Here is a 26,607-nt window from a genome sequence, read left to right as displayed (position 1 = left end):
TTTAAAAGATGTTTTGAAAATAATTTTATAAGCTTTCGAATAAAAAAAAGTTTATGTGAGCATAAGAATAAAGAAAAATTGAAAATTTGAGAGGAAAAAAAAAATAGTGCAGAGACTCAATATTAAAGATAATGAAAAGTATAAAATAGCACAAATAGCAGAAAAAAGACAAAATATTTTAATGGGATTAACATTTTGAACGAAAAAAGACTTGTTTAAAATTTTTTTAAAAAATAAAAACCTAAAATGAAAAAAATATTAAAAGACAATTAAAATTAACCTTAAAAAATGAAAACACTAATTTTATCTATTATTAATTACTAAATAAGAGAAAACAAGATTATAACAATTTTTTAATAAAGCTAAATTATAATCTTTAAAAATAATCCAATTCATGAAACACGAAAAATTTTCTAACTGGCATGATAAGAGAATTCTATAAAAGAAATTATTTTATATGAACTACGCCGCACTATGAATGTTAGAATTTAGCCGTAGAGATGGTATCGTCAACTAAATTAACATTTCATATGATTGGCCTAGAATCTTTTATATTAAGGTTGTAATTGGATACAATAATTAAAAATTATTATATTGCATATATTTTAATAAAAAAATTATTTTTCTGCAGAATTTTACCTAAATAATATTTATGATAAATGGAAAAAATTTCAAACGAGTTGCCTTCATAGAAAATTTTAAAATATATCTATTATGCTTAACTTTTTTATATTTATCATTAAAAAATTTTCTTATATTTGACTCTCACTTTAAACATATTTCCTTATTAATTTTATATTTTCTAAAATTTTAAAATTCTCTTTTTATTCTCCTTTATTAAACAAAATCTTTTTATTCTCATATCACTTTCTCAAATGTCACCTTAATTAACAAATGCAATTTTACCATTTACCAAAATCAGTAAACATAGCCTTCTAACTTGAGGAAGAGTTAAAAAAAGTGTTAGTGTGTTTGGATCTGAATATTAATATAGTATTTAAGAAAAGCCAATTGATAACAAGGAATCCTAGGGACAAGTAGTCAACAAATTCTGCAGTTTCAGGCTTCAGCACAATAACGAGAAACTGAGAACCCTCCACCGTTATTGGGATAAGATTGTGTCAATGTCTTGGTAAAGGAAGCAATTTCTTCATGACTCTCATTCCAATGAAACATTTTCTTCCAAATCCAAATCAATTTTTTTCTCAAAGTGGTCACTCTCATTTTCAGTTTGACCTCATCAGTATCAGAGTCTGACATTTATTTCATTGCAGAGAACATGCAAGGGATGAGTACGGGAATTCTGGTTAGCCAGAAATCTATTTTCCCATGGATGTACTCTGCACGTCCATGAGGAAAGTGGAACACTTTTTGAGTTGTGAAGTGCCATTTGATTTGAACCATGGCACCAGCAAGGCATGCCATAATTGAGAATCTAGGTACCTTTCTGAGACTCCATGGAATCTGTAGCCAAAACCTCCAATATCACAATTCACATGTCAAAACATTCCTTCCAGTTTTTGTCATTCAAGTTGATGTAAACTGCAAGCAGATACAAGAGGAAATCAACAAGAAAGCCCAAAATAGATTTGAATTTTGAAGTAAATAAGGTATTCTGCTACATTAATAAGAAAATAAAAGGAAAAATTGAATTTTCATTGTTATATCTTCAAGCCTCGTAGAATGTACCCAGAAAGATACAACAACAAAAGGCAAAAAAAGAATTTTCTTGCCAATTGTGGCACTAAAATAAGGAAAATGATCGGACAAAAATTATCAGTATCTGATTCTGATGCTAGCGGAGCAAATGGAAGAAGGGTATGATTGCAATGAAGAAAAAATAATGTGTTGTTGGGTGAAAAAAAGGGAAGAGAGATCAAATGCTTACTGTTAAAGCTGGTATATACTTCACAGATATGGTTTGCTGTCTCTGAAATCGCCTCTTTTTTTATGCATCATTCTTATTAGAGGGGAAAAAAATATTGAATTAGAAATTGCATAGACATATTTATACCTTCTAGTTTGAAGACATACGAACATTTTAAACATATCTTCTGATTTATAGGTGTAAACTGTAAACTATGGAAACGCAGCGGAGACTGGAGAGATCAGCAAGTAAAACTAAAACATTGAATACAATTGTTTGGGTGCTTTTGAAACATACCTTCATATGTATGGACACCAAACATACAGTTATATCTCTACCACAATTTTGCAACTGCAAGCTAGAAAACAAGGTCTTCCTTCATCTTGTTTGTATCGAATTGGGTTAGTGTCTCGGCCAAACACGTGCGCTCCTTTCATAAAATGACATCATTCCATGTTCTTCCTTATACTTTCTACACCATTGGGTTATGACGAATTAGAGCAGTTGAACCCGCAATGGCCTAAAGGATGTACTCCAACCATTCATCAAGGGGCTTGTTTGATGGTCTAACATTATGATCAGACTGGTTTCTAAAACTTGACATGAACCCAAATCAAATCATGAATGGAGAGATTAATTCAAACAAATTTCAGTTCTGTAGCAACTCTTCAAATGCTTTATCTCCTTCACTAGCAGAGAAGAAACATATAAGCAACTCTGTTGTGGTAGCATCTAGCAGAAATCCTTTGCTTTTCATTATTTGAAGGTATTTTCTAGACCTAGAAATATCACATTTTCGCAACAATCCCTGAACAAACACGTTATACGAGCATTTATTAGGCAAGCAGCCATTCCCTTCCATTTCTATAAGCAAGTTTTCAGCATCATCCAATAGTCCTTCTCTACACAGACCTTGAATCATTATGTTAAAAGTATATACATCAATTTTCAACCCTTGAGCCAGCATACAAGAAAGAAGTTCCCTTGCATCATTCAGTTTTCCAGCTTTGCACATTCCGTCAAGCACAATATTGTAAATCACAATATCAAGATCTAGATTACTCTTCTCCATTGCCCTAAACAATGATATCGCCTCAGAATTCAGATGGCACTTGAATAGGCCATCCAATACAATAGCACAGGTCTGGAGATTGGGAACCTGGCCATATTTTTTCATCGTAAAAAACAATTCTTTTGCAGCCAGTGGCTTACTCACTTCACAAAACCCACCAATTAGTGCGGTCCAAGTGAATACATCAGGATGCAACCCTTTACTAACCATTTCACCCAATAGACACATAGCCTTATCGACATCTTTAACCTTACACCATCCATGAATCAACGAATTATACGTCACAATGCTCGGCAAGCAGCCCACACGAACCATCAAACCAAAAACTCTCATTGCCTCCTCCATTTGACTCCGCAAACAATACCCGCCAATCAATGAGTTATACGTCACGACATTGGGCTCCAACCCAATTCGAACCATGAAACACACAACACTCTTAGCCCCATTAATCAACCCCTCCTTGCAAAAGGCATCCACCAAAATCGAAAACGTTTGCACATCAGGCATGATTCCCTTCTCCACCATCATCTCATTGATCAAAGAAGCACCCTCTTTCCACCTTCCAAAACTACAAAGCCCTTGAATCAAACAATTGTAAGTAACAACAGTAGGCTGAATACCCTTTTTATCTCTCATCTCATAGAACAAATTCAAAGCCTCAGACACCAACTTACCCTTACAAAGTCCGTCCAAAACGCTATTATAAACCACAACGTTGATTTCCAAATTTCTTTCTTCCATTTTCTTCAACCACTCAATAGCACCACAAGTGTCACGAACCTTACACAACCCATTAACCAATGCACCAAAGGTTCTAACATTACAGTGATACCCCATTTTTTCCATGTGATCAACCAACCATAGCGCGTGTGCCACGCGCCCTTCCACACAAAGGCCATTAACAATGGTGTTAAGGGTAACCAAAGAGGGTTCCAAACCGGTTTTGAACATTAAGCCCAAAACGGAGAACCCAAAAGGCGTGTGGTTCAAACGGCAAAGGCAATTGATGACGATGTTGAGGGTGCACACGTCAGCACTAACGCCGAGAGAAAGTAGGGTTTTGATTAGGGAAATGGCGGTGGCGAAACGCTGCGTTTTGGCGACGAAGCCGAACAAAAAGTTGAAGTCTTTGATGTTGGGGAAGGGTGTAGTGGCGAGCATTCTGAGGAAGAAATGGATTGCGGAATCGGCACTTTTGAGGTTTCTGATTGAGTTTAAGAGTTGGGTTCTGTTTGGTGCGTCCGAAAAGGGATGGGAAAGAGTGGAAAAATGTTGGAAACGAGAGATGGAAGGTGTTCTTCGGAGTCGAAGCATTTTGTGGAAGTTGTTTTGGTCGCAAACATAAACATAAACAAATGTAGTGTCGCAGACAGTGAGGGTTTTCTCTTCTTTTTCTTTTTTTTTGGGGGGGGGGGGGGGTGTTTGTGTTCAAGGAGAGGGAGGGTTAGATTAGAAGCTAGAACCTATTTTGGGCTTACTGGGCCAGTAAGGACAGACCAATTGGGCTAAACGGCCCTGTTGCCATCGGCTACCAAACCAGAAACCAGAATTGAATAGGCCAGTTGACCCAAACGAAAAACATCTTTAGATTAAAAAAAATATATTTGACCAAAAAAGAATTGAATTGGTTTAGATTTTATTTTTTCAGATTCACAACTATCCTTTTCAAGAAATAATATTGCTTGGATTGAATTAGATTATTGTAACACGTGAGTTAAAGAGTTTAAGTACTTTAAACATTTCATTAAATATAATGTTCGAGGTATAAGTATGATCTAAAATAATTAACAGGTCCGACTCTTCTACATTATTTATTATTTCATTTTTATATTTGATGAATTCATATTTCATAACTCAACTAGTATTAGTATTTGTATTTGTACCTTTAACATTTCAAGTAGGTTTATCATATGACTATAATTGTTGGTTATATTTATGAATCTTTAATAGTTATCTGACAGACAATATCAACTATATCAAGTGGTACATTGCTGGAGTCAAGTGTGAATTACTCCTATATAAAATAGGATATGGGCAAGTTAAGAGTCTATAAAGAGATAGACTCGTGCATCTATTGTCTTAAAGTTTTAGGATTGTATTGTGGTGTCTTACTCATTGTAAAACTTCTTACCTAAAAAAACTCCTACTACTCAAAAGTAATATAAGAGCTGAGTTAATTCAGGTGACCAGCTCAGACGAGTAGATATGCTACGGCAGAAAGAACCAATGGTTGGCATCCATGGTCAAGTGTAAGAGTGCACCATAAAAAAAACGGTGACACTAGATGAGTCCTAGCAGAGAGCTGGTAGCACCCACATGCGGAGGATGTGAAATCCAAAAAAAATTTGTTGAATGGACGACAACCCACGTGAAGAGAGCAAGAGTTGTTTTATGCACTTGATAGGTTCATACTTGAAGAGGAGTGTTTGAGTCAAATGTGAATTAGTCTCACATAAAATGGGATATGGTCAAGTTAGAAATTATGCACTCATTACCTTAAAATTTTAGAGTTGTATCATGGTATTCTATTCATTGTAAAGCTCCCTATCTAAAAATCTTTCTTACCCAACACACATGCAATATATAATTAATAATATTTCACCTTATAAGATGTAGAGTTTATTTTTTACTTTTATTTAAATGATATAAATACAAACTTTAACGTGAAAATATATTTACAACAACGTCACTCTCATTTTACCATCCAACTTTGCTTACTGAAAGAGTTCTCTATATTAAACAATTTACTTGTTTATCTAATAGTTGTACACGTGTGAGTCTCTCTATATATTTCATTAAGATTGATATGCTTCACATGCCTTTCATAACAATAATGGAGTAATCGAACTTTCGACCATTTTCCATGAAACAAAAACAACACAGCATCACATTTGCAAATCATCATGTGGGCGGCTTCATCCTATGTTCCGTACATACCACTTGCAGAAAACAAGAATGAATGAGTTCAAAATTCTACGATTATTGTTCACCAACTTTGTTGTTCTGTGGAATATGTTCTAACCTTTCTTTTCATAATATGCACACTACATTTGCTGTCCTTTTCATTTACTGTAATATTTCTTCGTCAAAATTCATCTAATCGTTTTAACATAATAGTTTGTAGATTTTTTTTAAATTCTTCTTTTGCTTAAATTTTTTTCTTGAAATATGATTTTTAAATTAGTTCTTTGTTTAAAATTTTACTTTTTATTCCTTAAAAAAATACAAAAAGACTCGTATTTCTTTTAATATTCGATGAGGTACTTAAATTTAACCGTTTTAGTTATAGGTAGTAAAATATATAAAATTTAAATAAAATTGAAAAAGCATATTTTTAAATATTAAAAACATATATCAAATCTCCTCTCTTTTCTTTTTTTCTCATTTGTATATATAGAGATTGACATAAGATGAAACTTAAATGAAAACTTTGACCGAAATCTTATAAGATTAGAAGCAATATTAAAAGTATTTTTAGTATTATTTTTAATAAAAATTAGAGTAATTAATTTTGATAATTTACATAATAAATATTGATATTAAAAAATTATTACACATTATTAAAATAAAACTTTAATTTTAATTCAATAACTAAAAAAAGCCAATAACATTATACATCAGTTTTTCCTCTAACATCATTGATTTTTGGTGAAACATTAGATCACAAGCAACTCTCACCAAAACTCTATAAATTGAGGTGTGGAGGCACCAAAACAGAGACAAATAGTTCCATCCTTTACATATAAAACCATGAAGCCTGCATTACTTACCCTCTCTTTCCTCCTCAGTGTATGAACCAGCAACATTCCATTAACCTTCTCACAAGGTACTGAACAAGTCCTAGACACAAATGGAAACCGCATTTTTCCAGCTGGTTGATACTATATTTTGCCAGCTATCTTTGGACCAGCGGGTGGTGGATTAAGACTAGGTGAAACTGGCAACTCAACATGCCCAGTTACTATTTTACAAGATTATTCTGAGGTTGTCAATGGCCTACCAATAAAATTCACCATACCAGGAATAAGCCCTGGTATCATATTCACTGGCACACCATTAGATATTAAATTTGAAGAGAAACCTTTGTGTGCTACATCATCCAAGTGGGTGGTGATTGTTGATGATTTTCCTAAGGAATGGGTGGGAATTGGTGGTGTTGAAGACCATCTAGGGAAGCAAGTCATAATTGGTAGGTTTAACATTCAAAAATATGATGTGGGTTATAAGCTTGTGTTCTGTCCCACAATTACTGCCCCACCTAGTGTTTGTTTTGATATTGGGAGATATGATGATGAAAATGGAGGGCGTTTGATCCTGACCAATGGTGATCCCTTCCAAGTTGTGTTTGTTGATGCTGATGCCAGTGGAAGCTCCACAGTTTGAATATAATCTCCAATGCTAGAATCGAATAATAAGTGGTTTGATAATGACCCTTTCTCTTGTAATGTTTTCTTTTCTTGCAGAGAATAAGCATCCAATAGGTGGAGTTAATACATCAGTTATTCAATAATAAGACAATTCTTAATTAAAATTTGTAACATGTATTATATTATATGATATTTTATAATTTTTAATAAAAAATTATTATAAATAAATTCTTATTGCATGTCTTTAGATACACTTTAAATAAATAGTTAATATGTTTTTTAGTGGGTTATCTAATCTCCAAGATAAATTACATAAGAAATTTAAAAATATTATATTTGGTACCTTTTTCTTTTTTACATTAAAAATTTTCTGAGTTATCATAATAACATAATACATATTAAATCATATTTCGAATTCTAGTTATAAGAAGAGAGTGGATTCACAGAGCCGAAAGAACCACCGAAGTGGTGAAGTAGATGTTGAAAAGTAGGGGAAGCAAGCGCTAACCCCATCCAAACCTGACTATTTAAATTTTTTATTTACTAACAATAACATTGGAAGAACAAGTTAGCGTTAGGGCAGTGAAGTTCGTGCTAAATGAGAACAGAGCTGCTGGGTGAATTCTGCTCTGATTCCTGGTTATTGGCAATCTCCTCCTGTATATTTCTTGCCATATCTCATTGCTACAAAACAATTGGATTACATGTCAGTGTCACGCTCTTTTTCTTCTTCTTCAACTTCTAACCAATACTGTGCATTGCTCAAACAATGCTACCAAACGCAGGACGCAAAGAGGCTCCACTGCCACATTTTGAAGGCCTCTCCAAACCCCGAAACCTTTCTGTTAAACAACCTCATCAACACCTATGCCAAGCTCGGCAGCATAACCTATGCCTGCAGGGTGTTCGACCAAATGCCTCAACCGAATATCTATTCTTGGAACACCCTTCTATCCTCCTATTCCAAATTGGCTCGTCTTCCTCAGATGCAACACGTGTTTGATGTAATGCCAGCGCGAGATATGGTGTCCTGGAATTCCCTTATTTCAGGCTATGCTGCTTCTGGTTCCCTCGTTCAGTCCGTGAAGGCTTATAATCTGATGTTGAATGATGGGACCGTCAATTTGAATCCAATTGCATTGTCAACTATGCTTATACTTGTTTCCAATCAGGGCCGTATTCGTTTGGGTAGGCAGATTCATGGGCATGTGTTGAAATTTGGTTTCCAGTCGTATGTTTTTGTTGGGAGTCCTTTGGTGGATATGTACTCAAAAACAGGGCTGATATCTTGTGCAAGGCAGACTTTTGATGAGATGCCTGAGAAGAATGTGGTTATGTATAATACAATGATCGCGAGGCTTATGCAATGTGGTAGAATTGAAGATTCAAGGCAATTGTTTTATGAGATGTGCAAAAAGGATTCAATTTCTTGGACTGCAATGATTACGGGATTTTCTCAGAATGGTTTGTCCAGAGAAGCAATCGATTTGTTCAGAAAGATGAGATTGGAAAATCTAGATATGGATCAGTACACATTTGGAAGTGTGTTAACTGCCTGTGGTGGTGTTATGGCTTTGCAAGAAGGCAAGCAAGTTCATGCTTACGTAATTAGGACAGATTATCAAGATAATATATATGTTGGTAGCGCTCTTGTTGACATGTATTGCAAGTGTAAGAGTATAAAATCAGCACAAACAGTGTTTATGAAGATGACTTGCAAAAATGTTGTATCTTGGACTGCGATGTTGGTGGGTTATGGACAAAATGGTTACAGTGAAGAAGCTGTAAAAGTCTTTAGTGATATGCAAAAATATGGGATTGAACCAGATGATTTCACCCTTGGGAGTGTAATTAGCTCCTGTGCAAACCTTGCAAGCCTAGAAGAAGGTGCTCAATTTCATGGAAGAGCTTTGGTTTCTGGCCTAATTTCTTCTATTACTGTCTCCAATGCTCTGGTGACATTATACGGTAAATGTGGAAGCATTGAAGACTCCCATAAACTTTTTAGTGAAATGAGCTTCAGGGATGAAGTCTCTTGGACTGCACTTGTTTCTGGATATGCCCAGTTTGGTAAAGCCAATGAAACAATCAGGTTATTTGAAAGCATGTTAGCCCATGGTTTCAAACCTGACAAAGTTACTTTTATTGGGGTTCTTTCAGCTTGCAGTAGAGCTGGACTAGTAGAGAAAGGAAATCAGATATTTGATTCAATGATTACGGAACATGGAATTGTACCAGTTCATGATCATTACACCTGCATGATTGACCTCTTCAGTCGAGCTGGGAGGTTAGAAGAGGCAAAAAAATTTATAAACAAGATGCCTTTCAGCCCTGATGCAATTGGTTGGGCATCCTTATTAAGTTCATGTAGATTCTATGGGAACATGGAAATTGGCAAATGGGCAGCTGAGTTTCTTCTAAAATTAGAACCACATAACACTGCTAGCTACATCTTACTTTCAAGCATGTATGCTGCTAAAGGGAAATGGGAAGAAGTTGCCAAATTAAGAAAAGGGATGAGAGATAAGGGTCTGAGAAAGGAACCGGGATGTAGCTGGATCAAATATAAGAATCAAGTATACATTTTCTCTGCTGATGATCGGTCCAACCCATTTTCAGATCAGATATATTCTGAGCTAGAAAAGTTGAACCATAAAATGGTTCAAGAGGGATATGTACCTGATATGAATTCTGTTCTGCATGATGTAGAGGATTCCGAGAAAATAAAGATGCTTAATCACCATAGTGAAAAGCTTGCAATTGCCTTTGGGTTGATATTTATTCCTCCTGGTTTCCCTATACGAATAGTGAAAAATTTGAGAGTTTGTGGGGATTGCCACAATGCAACCAAGTATATATCTAAGATCACCCAGAGAGAGATTCTTGTAAGAGATGCCGCTCGATTCCACCTGTTTAAAGATGGAATGTGTTCATGTGGAGACTTTTGGTGACAGGTCCAGTTGTTGTTCTCTAAAGTCTAAAAGCAATCCAGAAAACTATTTCGTAAAATGACTACTACGCACTGGATTCTTCATTTTGAAGAGACATAACCTCTTTCTTCCAAAAGTGAGTATAATTACCATATAAGTGCAATGCAACTGCGTAGGGTATCCTACAATTCTATACTGACTTGAACCGCATCACAAAATATGGTCCCCTCTTCCTACTAACTTATCAATGGTGTTATAATTTGAGGGGGAAGAAACTCAACAACTGATGAATGTATGAGCACATACTGAAGTGTTTGCACAAAAGCACGTCTGCATGTCTGTTAAAATTCCTCACAATCCCCCTTAATGATTAACTACAATATAAGACCTATTTTAGAAACAACTTCAATTTCTGTGGAAGGGAATGGCTGCTTGCCTAATAAATGCTCGTATAACGTGTTTGTTCAGGGATTGTTGCGAAAATGTGATATTTCCAGGTCTAGAAAATACCTTCAAATAATGAAAAGCAAAGGATTTCTACTAGATGCTACCACAACAGAGTTGCTTATATGTTTCTCTGCTAGTGAAGGAGAGAAAGCATTTGAAGAGTTGCTACAGAACTGAAATTTGTTTGAATTAGTCTCTCTATTCATGATTTGATTTGGGTTCATATCAAGTTTTAGAAACCAGTCTGATCATAATGTTAGCCCATCAACCAATCCCCTTGATTAATGGTTGGAGTCCATCCTTTAGACCACTGTGGGTTCAACTGCTCTAATTCGTCATAACCCAATGGTGTAGAAATATAAGGAAGCACATGGAATGATGTCATTTTATGAAAGGAGCGCACGTGTTTGGCCGAGACATTAACCCAATTCGATACAAACAAGATGAAGGAAGACCTTGTTTTCTAGCTTGCAGTTGCAAAATTGTGGTAGAGATATAATTGTATGGTGTCCTTTCATATGGAGGTATGTTTCAAAAGCACCCCAAACAATTGTATTCAATGTTTTTTGTTTTACCTGCTGATCTCTCCAGTCTCCGCGGCGTTTCCATAGTTTACAGTTTACACCTATAAATCAGAAGATATGTTTAAAATGTTCATATGTCTTTAAACTAGAAGGTATAAATATGTCTATGCAATTTCTAATTCAATATTTTTTTTCCCTCTAATAAGAATGATGCATAAAAAAAGAGGCGATTTCAGAGACATTCAGCAAACCATATCTGTGAAGTATATACTAGCTTTAACAGTAAGCATTTGATCTTTCTCTCTTCCCTTTTTTTCACCCATCAACACACTATTTTTTCTTCATTGCAATCATACCCTTCTTCCATCTGCTCCGCCAGCATCAGATACTGATTATTTTTGTCCCATCATTTTCCTGATTTTAATGCCACAATTGGCAAGAAAATTGATTTTTTGCCTTTTGTTGTTGTATCTTTATGGGTACATTATACGGGGCTTGAAGATATAACAAAGGAAAATTCAATTTTTCCTGTTTATTTTCTTGTTAATGTAGCAAAATACCTTATTTACTTCAAAATTCAAATCTATTTTGGGCTTTCTTGTTGCTTTCCTCTTGTATCTGCTTGCAGTTTACATCAACTTGAATGACAAAAACTGGAAGGAATGTTTTGACATGGAAGGAATGTCTTGTATCTAGAGGAACACGAATTCGCTTGTATTTGAAGGGAAATCTAACTAAAATTGCTAGTGATAATCATTCAAGTTAGATAATGATTGTTGAAATGCCATTAGATATTGATAGCAAAGAGGATTTGCAAGTAGTCCTAAACCATTTGTGTATAGAAAGGCCAATAAAAATCCCATTTATATGCCTAATTTGGGTCATATGGGGAATATTATAGTTCATTTTTTTTTACTCCTTCTCACCTTATTGTTATCCTTCGTGAAAAGCCTTTTCTATATTCACTATGAAATATTACTTTTCTTGAACTTTAATAGTCTGGTTGCATACGATGTAAAATAGACAAAAGAAAAAGGAGAACAAAAAAAATTAGATGTTTAAATGATATGAAGTGAAAAATAAAATAAAAAAAATTGTTTTCACTCTTTTAGATGAACAAAAGAGAGTGTGAAAAAAATTAAGTTGTATTAAAAATATTTACTAACAATTTTAAATTAAGCTAATAGTGAATTTTTTATTTAAATTTTTTCTTAATATAAAATTCATTATTTTGAAATGTTTTTTTAATTAAATAAAAGATAAAAACCAAAAAGATAATTTATTTTGATAAAAGCCTGAAATATAATCTAACGTGGTAAAATATTGACGAACACTTGTACAAAACTGAGGTCGTGCTCCACGTGAAGAAAGTAAAATATTCCTTCCCTGTGGAGCATTCACGATTCAACATTATCATTTATTTACTATTAAAAATGATTTTGTGCTTTCAGTTTCAGTATTTGTTAAAGAAAAAGAGAATAGAAAATTTGTGTTACAAACTTAAGGACCTCATCAAAAGTTTTATTTTGAATGTCTCTCTACTCTTATTATATTTTCTAACTAATTCTAATTCATTATTGAAAAATTTTAAATTCACGATTTATGCTTTAAAAAGTGATTATAAAAATTAATTTTAAAATAATATTTACTTTGAACAGCAATGCTTATGATATAAAATATTTTTTAAGTACATTTACATTAAATAGTGATATTTAAAGAATAGTTATATAATCTACTCTAAGAGAAGTCAGAATATTTTAAACAACTTTTAAGATAATGCATAATCGTTTCTTAATTATTATTTTTTGTATGTTGTAGTGTAATTAATGTAGATCAATGTCCGAGCATTCATTATAAAACAAAAATGCATAGTTTAAATAAAAGTTTAATGGTTAATTTGAATTCTTATAGTAAACAAAGCTTAACTAAAAGTTTCTCCATATATTATATACTCCTCGTGGACCAGTTTCAATTCTGGAGGAATAAAATATTCCTTCACGCGGAACTCATGCATAGTTTAATTTCTTCTAAACGCAAATTATTACAAATTATAAATAAATATTATTTTAATTTATCAACAAACAACTTTCCACTTACCCATGCACATGAATGTTTTCAAATTTAGAAAAATCTAATTACAAATATAAATTAAACAAATATATCACCTTTCAATGGCACAGCACGTGCATATCTATTTTAAACATGCATCACTCCCTGCATCCACGTATGTGAGTAACTATTAAAAATTAAAGAAATATATTGTTTATATAATATATTTTTTCAACAATTTTACAATTATTTATTTTTATACTTCTCAAGTTTTATATTTTTGCACTTAATTTTTTATATTCATATTTGATTTTCTTTTTCCCTTTTTGTCGCTCTCTCTCTTTAAATTTTTCAATAAAAAATTGATAAATACCCACTAAAATTTTTACCCCTAAAAGTAAATAAAATAAAAAATATCCAACAAAATTTACACTCTATAAATCAAAATCATTTTATATTTCATCGTTTATCACAATATGTTTTCTTCTAAATAAAAATAACCTCTATTTTCTTCCTCCCATTAGACCATCAAAATAAAGTGCCTAGCTACTTATTTTGTCGCATTTCCCTTTCCTCTCTGGCTATAATACTATATATGTAGACCCAAGATGATCAACAAAGCATCCACAGCTACAATAATTAGAGTAACCATGAAGCCAACAACACTTCCAAAAACCCTCTCTTTGATCCTTCTCTGTGCTTTCCTCAGCAACCTTCCATTAGGATTCTCAAATGATGTTGAACAAGTGGTGGACATAAATGGCAACCCTATTTTCCCAGGTGGCAAATACTACTTGGTGCCAGCTATCGTTGGTCCACCTGGTGGTGGAGTTAGACTTGGCCGAACTGGGAACTCTCATTGCCCAGTTACTGTTTTGCAAGAGTTTTCTGAAGTTCAACAAGGCTCTCCTGTCAAATTCAGCATACCTGGAATAAGCCCTGGCATCATCTTTACGGGTATGTCATATATTTAAATCTTGATTAGTTCATATAAAACAATCAACATTAATTAAAATTTGCTGAAATATTCGTGTAGGTACCCCTTTGGATATTGAGTTCACAGAGACGCCGGATTGTGCTGAATCCCCGAATTGGGTGGCGTTTGTGGATAATGAAATTCAAAAGGCATGTCTGGGAATTGGTGGCCCTGAGCAGCACCCAGGGCAACAAACGATTGATGGCAAATTTCACATTGAGAAATACAGATTTGGATACAAGCTTGTGTTTTGCATCCGTGGTTCAGACACATGTTTCGATATTGGTACTTATGATGCACACAAGGGTGAGGGTGGAAGACGTTTGAATCTCACTGAGCATGCACCCTTTGAAGTTGTTTTTGTAGAAGCTTCTCATTTTGATGCAGTTATTAAGTCCGTAGCTTGAACGAAAGAAAAAATGTATATGAATAAGCTAGTGGATTTTAAGTGTCGAGTTGGTGAATGTAATCATACGTTGTTGTTGCTGCTGTTATGTGCATTAACTCTGCCACTAGTTCCTAGCCAAATAACGCTGGATAAGAGGAACAATGATTTTGTGTTGTGATTTTTCTCTTCTTCGCCTCATCTCTCTTTCTCTCATTAAAGTTTAGTATAAAAATGAGAATGTGCATGTTGATCTGCAAGTTACTAGAAAAGTAGATTGGACCCACATGTTGAAACATATATAAACATGTCAGCCATTAACGTAGAACAAGCATAACATATATAAAATAAAGATTGTACTCCTCGAGGACCACGAGGAGCTCCTGAATTTATATTTTAACGCATCAATCCACAGTTTAGTGTTAGTGTGTTTTGTTAAGATGATAAATTATTGTATCAGTGAATTAATAATAAATTAAATTTGTATAAATATAAAATTTTAAATTTTAAAATTGTTTAAAACATTCAAAAATAAACACTTAAGTTTAAGATGAATAACCCTTCCTCAGTTTTAAATCAATTCACTTTCAAAATTTAAGGAATCATATATCATTTTAGTGTTGCATATGTTGTAATACACCACGTTTCTACTGCATTGCCGTGTCGGGATTTCCATTAAAGTATATTATCTTCGTTTTTCAATTGTTTTTACATTAAGTACTTAATAATCTTAATTTTTACGCTATCGGGTGGATTAATTAATTTTATCTTTTATAAAAAATTTTAAAAAAAGATAAATATTTCAATTTGACACCTGTTATTAGTAACATATTTTTTGACAATTTTTAATATAATTAATTAAATGACAAAATATTTAAAAAAATTAAAGTAATGACAATTAAAAAAAAACTAGTTTAATAATTAAAATATTTGAAAGACCTGTAAATAACACCTATAATTGTAAAGACTTATGTTGAAGATTGAAAGTATGTAAAAATAGGGTTATATTTCTTAAGCGCAAAGTAAGTGTACATGTTATTTTTATAATTACGAATAATTCAAATATTTTTTCTTACGAAAATTGCAATTTAATTATTAATTTCTCTATTATTTAGTTAGCAATTCGAATAAAATGATTAATTTTTTAAAAGCAAGTATAAAATAGATAATAAATTATATCGTAAAATTCAAATTGAGATAACAATTTTTTTTTATGTTTATAATTATCAAATACATATTAAAAAGAAATACATATTTTAAAATTTTACAGAAAAAAGACATATTTAAAGTTTGATAGTTATTTTATTGTAATTCTAAAATACTATATATAGAGGTATAGACCCAAAGATAACTCACCAAAGCCCAGATATACAAACTATTGAGTGCATAAACCATGAAGCCAACGCCTCTACCAACCCTTTCTTTGCTCATTCTGTTTGCTTTTCTCAGCAACCTTCCATTAGGATTCTCAAATGATGCTGAACAAGTGGTGGACATAAATGGCAACCCTATTTTCCCAGGTGGCAAATACTACATTCTGCCAGCTATCTTTGGGCCACCTGGTGGTGGCGTTAGACTTGGCCGAACTGGGAACTCTCACTGCCCAGTTACTGTTTTGCAAGAATTTTCAGAAGTTGAACGTGGCTTGCCAGTGAAATTCACCATACCTGGAATAAGCCCCGGCATCATCTTTACGGGTATGTCATATATTTAAATCTTGATTACTATTTATCTAAAACTATCAAATTTTATATTTTTAATTTTTTTGTGATAATTGTTTTTGAAAATAAAACTAGAGCGGTTGATTCTATTGGTTGAACTAAAACAGATCAATACCCTAGTTTGCTTAACATAAAAGATTGCCTGATTTCAAAATCAGTAAGAATTCCAAGACCAGTCAAAACCAAATATTAAAGAACTAGTTTGAACTTAATAAATTTCTCTTTTTTTTTTTAGTTAAGCTTAAGGTTACATAATAAAAAACTAATGAACAATATACTTTGATTAAAACTATAACATGTTATCACTTCATTTAGTTGAATTCAGCAGCTTTTTATATAAAAAAAATTACTACACATAATTTTTATTATCCGTTAGAAAAACTGTATATAATATATGATCATCGTAGATAAAGGATTAAATCTTTCTAATATAAACAAATAATGGGTTTACTTCCCTAAACAAGGATGTTGAAATATCTATGTAGGTACCCGTTTGGAAATTGAGTTCACAAAGACGCCGGATTGCGCTGAATTCTCGAAATGGGTGGTGTTTGTGGATAAAGAAATTCAAAAGGCATATGTGGGCATTGGTGGCCCAGAACAGCATCCAGGGCAACAAACGATTGATGGCAAATTTCACATTGAGAAATACGGATTTGGATACAAGCTTGTGTTTTGCATCCGTGATTCAGACACATGTTTCGATATTGGTACTTATGATGCACACAAGGGTGAGCGTGGAAGACGTTTGAATCTCACTGAGCATGAGCCCTTTCAAATTGTTTTTGTAGATGCTTCTCATTTTGATGCAGTTGTTAAGTCTGTAGCTTGAATAAAATATATATGAATAAGCTAGTAGGTTCAAAGCTTTGAGTTAATGAATGTAATCATATATACGTTAAAGTTGTGATGTGCATTCACTCTGCCCCTAGTTCCTAGCCAAATCTCAATGCAAACGCTGAATAAGTGGAATAATGGTTTTGTGTTCTTATTTGTTCTCTCCTGCTCCTATGCTCTCACTCTCACTCACCTTTGATGTAAAATTAGTTCCTTAAATGTTCTTAAATAATTATTATTGGTTGTTAGATTAAGGCGTGATGAATGCATTAAAGGAATTTTAAGGAATCTGAAACAATTGTTACTGAAAACAACAAACAACCAGTATATTTTGTATAACTTTTATGCGAAGACTAGTTTAAGATCCCTGAATACAAATATATAAATCGTATAAAGGAAACCAATGGACTAAGTGTCAATACAGAATCAGAAATGAGAAATTAACAGGAACTATTGGCCATGACTTTGCCAACCATACTTTATGTACGTAACCTGGTTCAATAACAGAGAAGAATTCAGAAGAGAAGAACAGAAGAATGGGTCAAGAAGAAGGGAACAGAGGAATTTTCAGAGAGAAGCATACCACACGCATAATCCCCCTAGAGCACGTAGTCCTTTAGAAATACATTCTCTCTCTTACGCCTCATGCTTTTCCTTCGCCCCTTTCCTTGCGGATCATGTGCCACGTGGCCTTGTGATATAACTAACTTTCCCTCCACATCCCGCTCAACATTTCTTAGGCTCTCATTTTTCTTGCACGTTACAATACTCCCTCCATTGCAAACAACCTTGTCCTCAAGGTTGAATTCTGGAAATGACTCTTGTATCTCATCTACATCCTCCCACGTAGCAGCAGCCACATCTAAAGAGTCCCATTGAATTAGGACTTGAGGAACTGACTGTGAATGTCTCATAATAATTCGGGAGTCCAAAACTTGCAAGGGTTGAACAGAAGGACCAAATTCTGTAGTAGTAAGGGGAAGAGGTAAATAAGTTTGTGAATGACTTCCCTTAAATGCCTTAAGCAAAGACACATGGAACACTGGGTGAATTTTTGCAGTGTTGGGAAGCTTAAGCTTATAAGCAACTTCTCCAATTCTGGTCAAGACTTCAAAGGGACCAAAATAACGCATACTTAACTTCTGAGTTTTCCGTAAGGCAACAGAATGTTGTCTATACGGTTGTAATTTTACCAAGACCAAATCTCCTACAGCAAAATGCAAATCCCTCCGTCTTTTATCAGCTTGCTGCTTCATGTATTGCTGGGCCTTAAACAAATGCAATTTTAATTGCTGAAGTATTGCATCACGAGCTTGGAGCATATCTTGAACAGATACTGGATCAGTAGAAGCAGTTTCATACCTTATGACAGTAGGAGGGTCCCTACCGTATAAAGCCTTGAAAGGGGACATCCCAATACTCTGATGCAAGGAAGAGTTGTACCAAAATTGGGCCCACGGAAGCATAGAATACCACCCTTTTGGATTGTCAAACACAAAACATCGAAGATACATTTCTAAGGTTTTATTCAAAACCTCTGTTTGCCCATCCGATTGGGGATGGTATGAAGAACTCATAGCAAGTGTGGTACCCTGAGCCTTGAAAAGATGTTGCCAAAATGAGCTGATGAAAATTCTGTCCTTGTCTGAAACAATGGAACGAGGTACACCATACAATTTAACTATGTTATTGACAAAAGCTTCAGCAACTATTTTACTTGTATATTCAGCCTTGAGTGGAATGAAATGACCAAACTTGGAGAGTCGGTCCACTACGACCATAATTGTTGAGTACCCATGAGACAAGGGCAAACAAGTGATGAAATCCATTGCTACATCATCCCAAACATGTAATGGAATTGGCAAGGGTTGGAGTAAGCCCGCAGGTAAAGCTTGCTGCACCTTAGCTTGCTGGAAAATTTGGCATTCACGTACAAATGTTCGAATCCTCTGCTGCATTCCAGGCCAAAAGAATTGAGAGCAAATTCTAGCCATGGTCTTTGTAACTCCCGCATGACCTCCAACTCTAGAAGAGTGAAATTCCAACAGCACCTGATTGATAAGGTCGTCATCAGAGGGTAGCATGATACGACCCTTCCAAAGTAATAACCCATCCTGAATCAAATATTCCGAGGACGGTAACAGATTGGCCACACACTGATCATAGAGGTTCTTCAACCTAGTATCTTTTTGAGTTAGTTCAGCCACCCTTGTAAACCATTGATTAATTGGTTCTGACCACGCAACCATTAAGCTCCTGGATAAAGCATCAGCTGGGATGTTTTCTTTTCCTAGCTTATATTGGATTGTAAAATCAAAGCCCAAGAACTTTGGCAACCATTGTTGCTGCTCCGGGGTTTGTAAACGCTGCTCAACTAATTCCTTTAAGCTTTTCTGATCCATTTTAATAATAAACTTGTGGCCCAAAAGATAATGTCTAAATTTTGCCAACGCCTCAGTAATAGCATAAAACTCACGTGTATATGCAGATTGGTTTTGCATTCTCAATGACAATTTCTTAGAGAAATAAGCTATAGGGTGATTTCCCTGACTTAGGACTGCTCCCACACCCAAGCCAGAAGCGTCTGTTTCAAGAACAAAGGGTGCCAAAAAATTCGGTATTGCCAAAACCGATGCTGTAGTAAGTGCTTCCTTCAGTTAATGAAAAGCATTGGTAGCTGCCACAGTCCATTGAAAAGCCTCTTTCTTCAACAAATCAGTTAATGGAGCTGCTAGTTGGGCATACCCTTTGACAAATCGCCGGTAATACCCTGTAAGACCAAGAAAACCACGTAACTGTTTCAAGTTAATTGGTCTCGGCCACTCCTTAACAGCCTTCAATTTGTTGTAATCCATAGCAACCCTTGATCTTGAAAGAGTATGACCAAGATAGTCTATCTCCTTTACTCCAAATGAACATTTAGAGAACCTTGCATACAATTGTTGTCGTTGTAGAATCTGCAAGACCACTTCTAAATGATACAAATGATCCTTCAACGATGAACTATAAACTAAAATATCATCGAAAAAAACAAGAACAAATTTTCTCAAGATGCCTTGAAAAATATCATTCATAAGACTTTGAAAAGTGGCTGGGTTTGTTAGACCAAAGGGCATGACAAGCCATTCAAAATGTCCATGATGCGTGCGAAAAGCAGTTTTATAACGATCATCTGGATTCAACAGGATTTGATGATATCCAGATCGCAAATCCAACTTAGAAAAAATTGTGGCACCAAAAAGCTCATCAATCAACTCATCAACAGTTGGTATTGGAAAGCTATCCTTTATAGTAATTGCATTCAATGCTCTATAGTCAGTACAAACTCTCCAAGAACTATCCTTCTTTTTCACAAGTATAATGGGTGAAGAAAAAGGACTCTTGCTGGGCTGGATAATCCCTTCCTGAAGCATATCAGCAACAAGCTTCTCAATCTCCTCCTTCTGGCTATGAGGATAACGATATGGCTTCACTTTTACTGGAGTAGATTCGTCCATTAAAGGAATAGAATGATCATGTGCACGTGGTGGAGGCAAAGTTGAAGGCGTAGAGAAAATGAAAGCATATTTATTCAACAATAAAGCCAATTCTGGTTCTATATCAACTGGTAATTCTAACAAGGAAAAAGATTGCACGTTGGGATTCACCATTTTCATGCTATAGACCTCTGCAATGGAATTAGTGTTGACCATTCTACGAATATGATGTAAATGAGCCTGCATCGGAACATGATCAACATCCCCTTGCAATGTTACAAACTTACCATTATACAAAAATTTTAAATTCAGGGATTCATAATCAGCCACATGAGGACCGATCGTTTTCAACCAGCTAGCTCCCAATATAAGATCTGCACCTGAAATTGGAAGTAAATATACAGACATTTGAAATAAATTCCCTTGAGCTTGTATGACCAATTTCTGAATTAAACCTTCTGCTGTTATGTAATTTCCATTTCCCACCATTACTTTGAACATGGGCGCTGGTTCTACCGGAAGCTTCAAAAATTTTGCAAGACGCGGTTGTAAAAAATTATCGGAACTCCCTCCATCTACTAAAACAGTTACAAGCAACTTGTCAATATAAGCTAAAAATCGAATCGTACCCACACCAATGCCACCCTTGAGGGCATTTAGTGATAAATGATGATCATCAATCCCAGTTTCTTCATTAATGATAGGCTGAGCAGTATCAGGTGGTGGCTTGCAAATAGAATCCAATGAATCTTTCTCTAAATTCAAAAACAAATACTGTCTGTTTGGGCACCTATGGTTAAAAGTAAATTTGTCATCACAAAAATAGCAGAGTCCCTTTTCTCTGCGAAGCTGCATTTCAGCCGGGCTTATCTTTTTGACATTACTATTGGTCAATGGAGGAATTGTAGGTTTTGGTAATAATGGTGGAAGAGATGATTTAACCACAGGTTTGGACTGTTGCTGAGAGGTATTAAAACTCGTTGAAGAAATAGGAGAATAACGTCGAATAGGCGCGGGGTCAGATTTAATAGTGGGTGAATACCTTTCCTCATATAACTTTGCCAAGGCTACGGCTCTCATCAAACAAATGGGAGTCTGAACGACCACATCTCGTCTAATTTCAATATGGAGACCACTCAAAAAGCACTTTAATAAAGCTTCATCAGGTAACCCAATTGATCTATTAGCCAACGACATAAATTTCAGATAATAATCAGAAACTGTACCAGTTTGCTGTAATTTAAACAGCTCAGACATTGGGCAGTCAAATGGAGAGGGACCAAACTGGGATTCCAAAGCGCGCGTCAAATCTGTCCAGGAACGAACAGCAGAAAGACGTTGAAGCATTTGAAACCAAGGCACTACTTCTTTTTCGAAATGGATTGCAGCAATCTCCACTCTCGCATCATCAGGCGTATGATGATAGTTAAAGAATTTTTCTGCCTTAAAGATCCACTCTAACACCGAAGATTGTCCATCAAAATGTGGAAATCCCAACGAAATGTCCTTAACATGCAACTGATTTGCACCCGAAAAGGCACTATGGAAATGAGATTGCGATTTGACCAATAAATCTAAGGATTGCTGGAACTGATCCATACGAGCTTGAGCCTCTGCTTGGGCTTGTTGAGTATGAACCCGTTGTTCCCGATCACGAAGTTCCAAGAGATCCATTAATTTTTGAAGTTCCTCGGAATGACCACGTACCTCAGCCTGTAAGTCCTTCAAACGTGTGTTCTCAGCCATGGCGTCAATGAAAGCACCAATGAAACAATTGTTACTGAAAACAACAAACAACCAGTATATTTTGTATAACTTTTCTGCGAAGACTAGTTTAAGATCCCTGAATACAAATATGTAAATCGTATAAAGGAAACCAATAGACTAAGTGTCAATACAGAATCAGAAATGAGAAATTAACAGGAACTATCGGCCATGACTTTGCCAACCATACTTGATGTACGTAACCTGGTTCAATAACAGAGAAGAATTCAGAAGAGAAGAACAGAAGAATGGGTCAGGAAGAAGGGAACAGAGGAATTTTCAAAGAGAAGCATACCACACGCATAATCCCCCTAGAGCACGTAGTCCTTTAGAAATACATTCTCTCTCTTACGCCTCATGCTTTTCCTTCGCCCCTTTCCTTGCGGATCATGTGCCACGTGGCCTTGTGATATAACTAACTTTCCCTCCACATCCCGCTCAACATTTCTTAAGCTCTCATTTTTCTTGCACGTTACAGAATCATACATTATTTTAGTGTCTCAAATATTATAATACATCACAGACTAACAAGGAGTCGAATATCATTATCCTATTCCAAAATACATGTTTTTTCAATAACAATAGGTTATTTTCTAAGTTATTCCATAAAATAAAATAAAGAGTTTTATCATAAGTAAATTAATAAAATTTTGTTGATATAAAATTAATATCATTTTTAGTATAATATTTAATCTTATTAATCCACCTAAAATGAGTGTATTTTATTCTACAAATAACTTAAACAAACTCTAATAATTCATGTTTTATCCGATAGTTTTACATGTCTATATTTTTTAAGATTTTATTAATTTGAACGTTAAAGGGTCCACTTTAATATATAAAGTATAATAAATATAATTTTTTTATTAAAATTTTACTATTATTACTCATTTTTTAATAACCATCGTTTGCTTGGTCCACTCTTTCTATTTCTTCGTTACTCTTAATGAAGGTGGCAAAGGGTACTCCATCAAAATACACATACAACACCCACCCACCCATATCAAGTGAATTGAGCATGAAGCCAACACTACTATTTACATCCTCTTTGTTTTCTCACCATCATCACCAACCTTCCACTAGCTTTCTCATCAGGTGATTTAGTGTATGTGATGTCAATTAACAAAGCCCCAAATGGTGGTGGAAAGACAAGAACTAATTGGGAACTCAACATGCCCAGTTATTGTTCTCCAGGAAGACTTCGCAAAAGGTGAGCCAATACTATTCGGCATAAGTGGTTTTCTTCCTGGTTTCGTCTTTCTAAAGGACGCAGTTAACATTTTCTTTCCAAATAACAAACCTAAGTGCACTGAATCCTTAAGATGGTTAGTGTTTAAGGGTGATAAAATCCAAAAATCATATGTGGGTATTGATGGCTCTCAAGTCTAACAAATAGTGAGTGGCAGGTTTAGTATTCAGAAATTGGCAGAGGGATAAAAGTTAGTGTTCTGTAGGATCCATTGTATGAATATTGGGCTGTTTGATAATGGAGGAATGGAAATTAAAACGTTTGATTCTCACAAATCAACATGAGCCCTTCAAAGTTGTGTTTGTAGAAGCTGATCAGTTAAATTGAATTAAGTCCGTAGTGTGAATGAGAATGAAATAACCTCCATCGACCAACGATTGTAATTAGTGTTTGATATGTGAATATATATGTAATAAACAATAATGAATACCTCTTCGTTTGATGCATTTGATATACAACAAAGTGTAAGCGTCGTGGAATAATACTATATTTGTGTGATACTTGGTGTTCATTATATATTAATTCTTCCCTTCTCTTCTATTTTGCTCCTTTTCTTTTTTAAATTTAGAGTTAAACGAGTAAAATCCCTTCTACAATGACTATTGCTAGCACGAAATATGTGGTAGGTTTACTGGGCTAGGTGCCTGTACGAAGGAATATATCTGAAACAATGATTTCAAATTTTATTACTTTTTACGTCCATAAATTCTTTTAATTAGTAAATAAAAAAATATTAAATATTTTCATTTAATACTTTATTAAATTGTAGAAAGATTATTAGAATAATTTGTTCAAAACAGATATCTGGAAACAAAAATGGTTACTAAAATCCCCTTTCACCAATTTTTTATAGGCAAATATATTGATATAGAAAGTACAAGAGTACTTCTGCCAATATAAGAGTGTGTTATAATCCATCAAATAACAAAAGCAAGAAAAGTTGTAGCAAATGCTGTTAGCAGGGTGATTTCATGCATAACAAAGGCTGATTTCTCCATTCATATAAAGGAAAAACAAAGCCCTTCATTTTTGCCTTAAACAAGTCCAAGTCCTACAAAAACAGCACCAAAATTAGTTACTTCAATGTTGAATATGAAGGTCAACTCAATTTGGACAAGCTCCCACTAGAAAAAATTCTTAAGCTTTAAATTTCTGTTGAAAAATAATTCGAGGAAGTCTTAAATGAGCTCTGCAAAAGCTTAATATAAATAAACGAATTTTTATCTTTCATTTTTAAGTTATATATTTTTGTATAATTATGATAATTGAATAAATGAAATTTTGGTGAATAACTATTTCGTTTTTTCCTTTCAATTATTCTTTTCTTGTAAGGGAAAGGTTATTTCAAACGTGCAAGGATTATTTTACAGTTTCTTCAGCACTTACAAGAAAAATTGTCAACATCTCTTATATAATTTCTTGTGATACGGATATCCTGTATGGTTGACCTATTTCTATGGATGGGTTGATTTTTCAGTATCTCTGCACACTATTATCAGCAATATTGTTGTTTGGTGAAAGGCAATAAAATTAATATATAAATGGTAAGATTCCCTGTCATGCACGCAGTTGTGTATCGATCATCAATTTGGTTGAGACGTAAATGCATTGCTTACATAAAAGAGAATTTTGATTTAATTCATATTTTTTTAGACCTTGTTATTTTCAGATTTTGGAGCTGGATTTCTACTAAAATTGGTGTACGTGATTGAACTTTTTTTCTCTCAATTAATATTCTGATCCTGTTTCATGTATATTTTTTTTCTCAGTCGTAAAAAATACCCTCTCATGTAATATATCCTAATTCTTTAATTCATTCATTTTGTTGCTTCCATTTCTTTTATTGTTTTTAAGGAAAGGGAGAAAAATAAAAGGAAGTATCATAGTCAAACAGGAACAACTTTTAATCAGTGAGAATAGGACCTTAAATTGTTTTAATATTGATTGTTAAGGTTCATTGATCTTGTGAGACCTTGAATTATGCTTCTGGTTCTGAGAATGATTTAAGAAACTTCAGGTTTGTAATAATTTTCATAAAAATACTGTAACAGATAACGAGAAATATATATGTTGTTTTTGAAAGATAATGAGATATATATAAGATTTGCATGTAAAAGATAAAAAATTGGTTGTAAAGTTTTAAAAGTTCAAAAAGCAATTTTGTTAATTTTTACGAAAGATTATATATATATAGAATTAGTAAGTAAATGTAAAATATCTAAACCATTAATTTTTTTTTAAATATATCTAATAATTTAAATATGCAAACTCACTCATACACTATTTAATTGCTTATTCATTTTAGATTGAGTCCACACTTTTAAATTTTTTAATAAATTTTAACTGATAATTAAGAGTATATTAAAAAATATAAGCTTATTTGCTCTTTCAATTTCTTTTGTTTTACTTATGTGCAATTATATTTCCTCAAGTTTGTTTAGGGTCAATTAAGTCCTTTTTTTTTAAATTGTGCAAATTTAATTCCCAATCCATTTTTTTTTTCTCAAAACTCTCAATTCTTTATTTTTTTCATTTAAATTTTTGGATGATTTGTAATGAAGTTAGAAAATAAAATAATTCTACAGGTTCAGAAAGGAAAAAAGATAATGAATAATTGATTGATAAAGTTAAAAAAAAATTATAAAATATGATACTAGAGTTTGAAGAGCAATTTTAAGAATTTTTTTAAAAAAATTTGGACAAATTTTGATATTTTGGTTGGTTAATCTTGAATAGATTACAATTTAATCAAATCAATTTGTAAAGATTGAGTAAGAAACAATAATTTAAGAGTTTTAGATAGAAAAAATAAATAAATGGAGGATTAAATGTGCACAATTTTAACAATAGAAGGACTTAATTATCATTTTTACTCTCATATAGCTATATCAAGAGTAGAAATATTTTAGACAAAAATTAAATAACTAGGAGTGACGACAGAGA

The 26,607-nt window shown here is 33.8% G+C and overlaps 4 protein-coding genes and 1 pseudogene across 4 annotated transcripts; 4 read left to right on the top strand and 1 right to left on the bottom strand.

The window, feature by feature from the left end:
• Positions 1 to 912: 912 nt before the first annotated feature.
• Positions 913 to 4,323, bottom strand: LOC113867473 (putative pentatricopeptide repeat-containing protein At1g12700, mitochondrial). The gene is made up of 2 exons (XM_027502830.1): positions 2,165 to 4,323; positions 913 to 1,542 (listed from the first exon to the last, which is right to left on the bottom strand). Exon 1 carries the CDS (start codon positions 4,251 to 4,253, stop codon positions 2,517 to 2,519), a length of 1,737 nt encoding a protein of 578 aa, XP_027358631.1. The 5' UTR covers positions 4,254 to 4,323; the 3' UTR covers positions 913 to 1,542; positions 2,165 to 2,516.
• A 2,366-nt stretch (positions 4,324 to 6,689) lies between these two features.
• LOC113866699 lies at positions 6,690 to 7,322 on the top strand (annotated as a pseudogene).
• Positions 7,323 to 7,726: 404 nt separating this feature from the next.
• Positions 7,727 to 11,885, top strand: LOC113867846 (putative pentatricopeptide repeat-containing protein At1g68930). Its single transcript, XM_027503343.1, has 2 exons — positions 7,727 to 11,489; positions 11,836 to 11,885. The coding sequence occupies exon 1, from the start codon at positions 8,011 to 8,013 to the stop codon at positions 10,255 to 10,257; it is 2,247 nt and encodes a 748-aa protein (XP_027359144.1). The 5' UTR covers positions 7,727 to 8,010; the 3' UTR covers positions 10,258 to 11,489; positions 11,836 to 11,885.
• Positions 11,886 to 13,891: 2,006 nt separating this feature from the next.
• LOC113866698 (kunitz-type trypsin inhibitor-like 2 protein) lies at positions 13,892 to 14,639 on the top strand. Its single transcript, XM_027501508.1, has 2 exons — positions 13,892 to 14,213; positions 14,293 to 14,639. Exons 1-2 carry the CDS (start codon positions 13,907 to 13,909, stop codon positions 14,637 to 14,639), a joined length of 654 nt encoding a protein of 217 aa, XP_027357309.1. The 5' UTR covers positions 13,892 to 13,906.
• A 1,371-nt stretch (positions 14,640 to 16,010) lies between these two features.
• On the top strand, positions 16,011 to 17,170 carry LOC113866697 (kunitz-type trypsin inhibitor-like 2 protein). The gene is made up of 2 exons (XM_027501507.1): positions 16,011 to 16,314; positions 16,824 to 17,170. Exons 1-2 carry the CDS (start codon positions 16,011 to 16,013, stop codon positions 17,168 to 17,170), a joined length of 651 nt encoding a protein of 216 aa, XP_027357308.1.
• Positions 17,171 to 26,607: the final 9,437 nt, after the last annotated feature.

Source organism: Abrus precatorius, unplaced genomic scaffold (assembly GCF_003935025.1).
Source record: "Abrus precatorius isolate BTA unplaced genomic scaffold, Abrus_2018 Scaffold5, whole genome shotgun sequence".
Taxonomy (NCBI): domain Eukaryota; kingdom Viridiplantae; phylum Streptophyta; class Magnoliopsida; order Fabales; family Fabaceae; genus Abrus; species Abrus precatorius.
The sequence above is the reverse complement of the archived record's forward strand: the minus strand, read 5'-3'. Positions and strand labels throughout refer to the sequence as shown.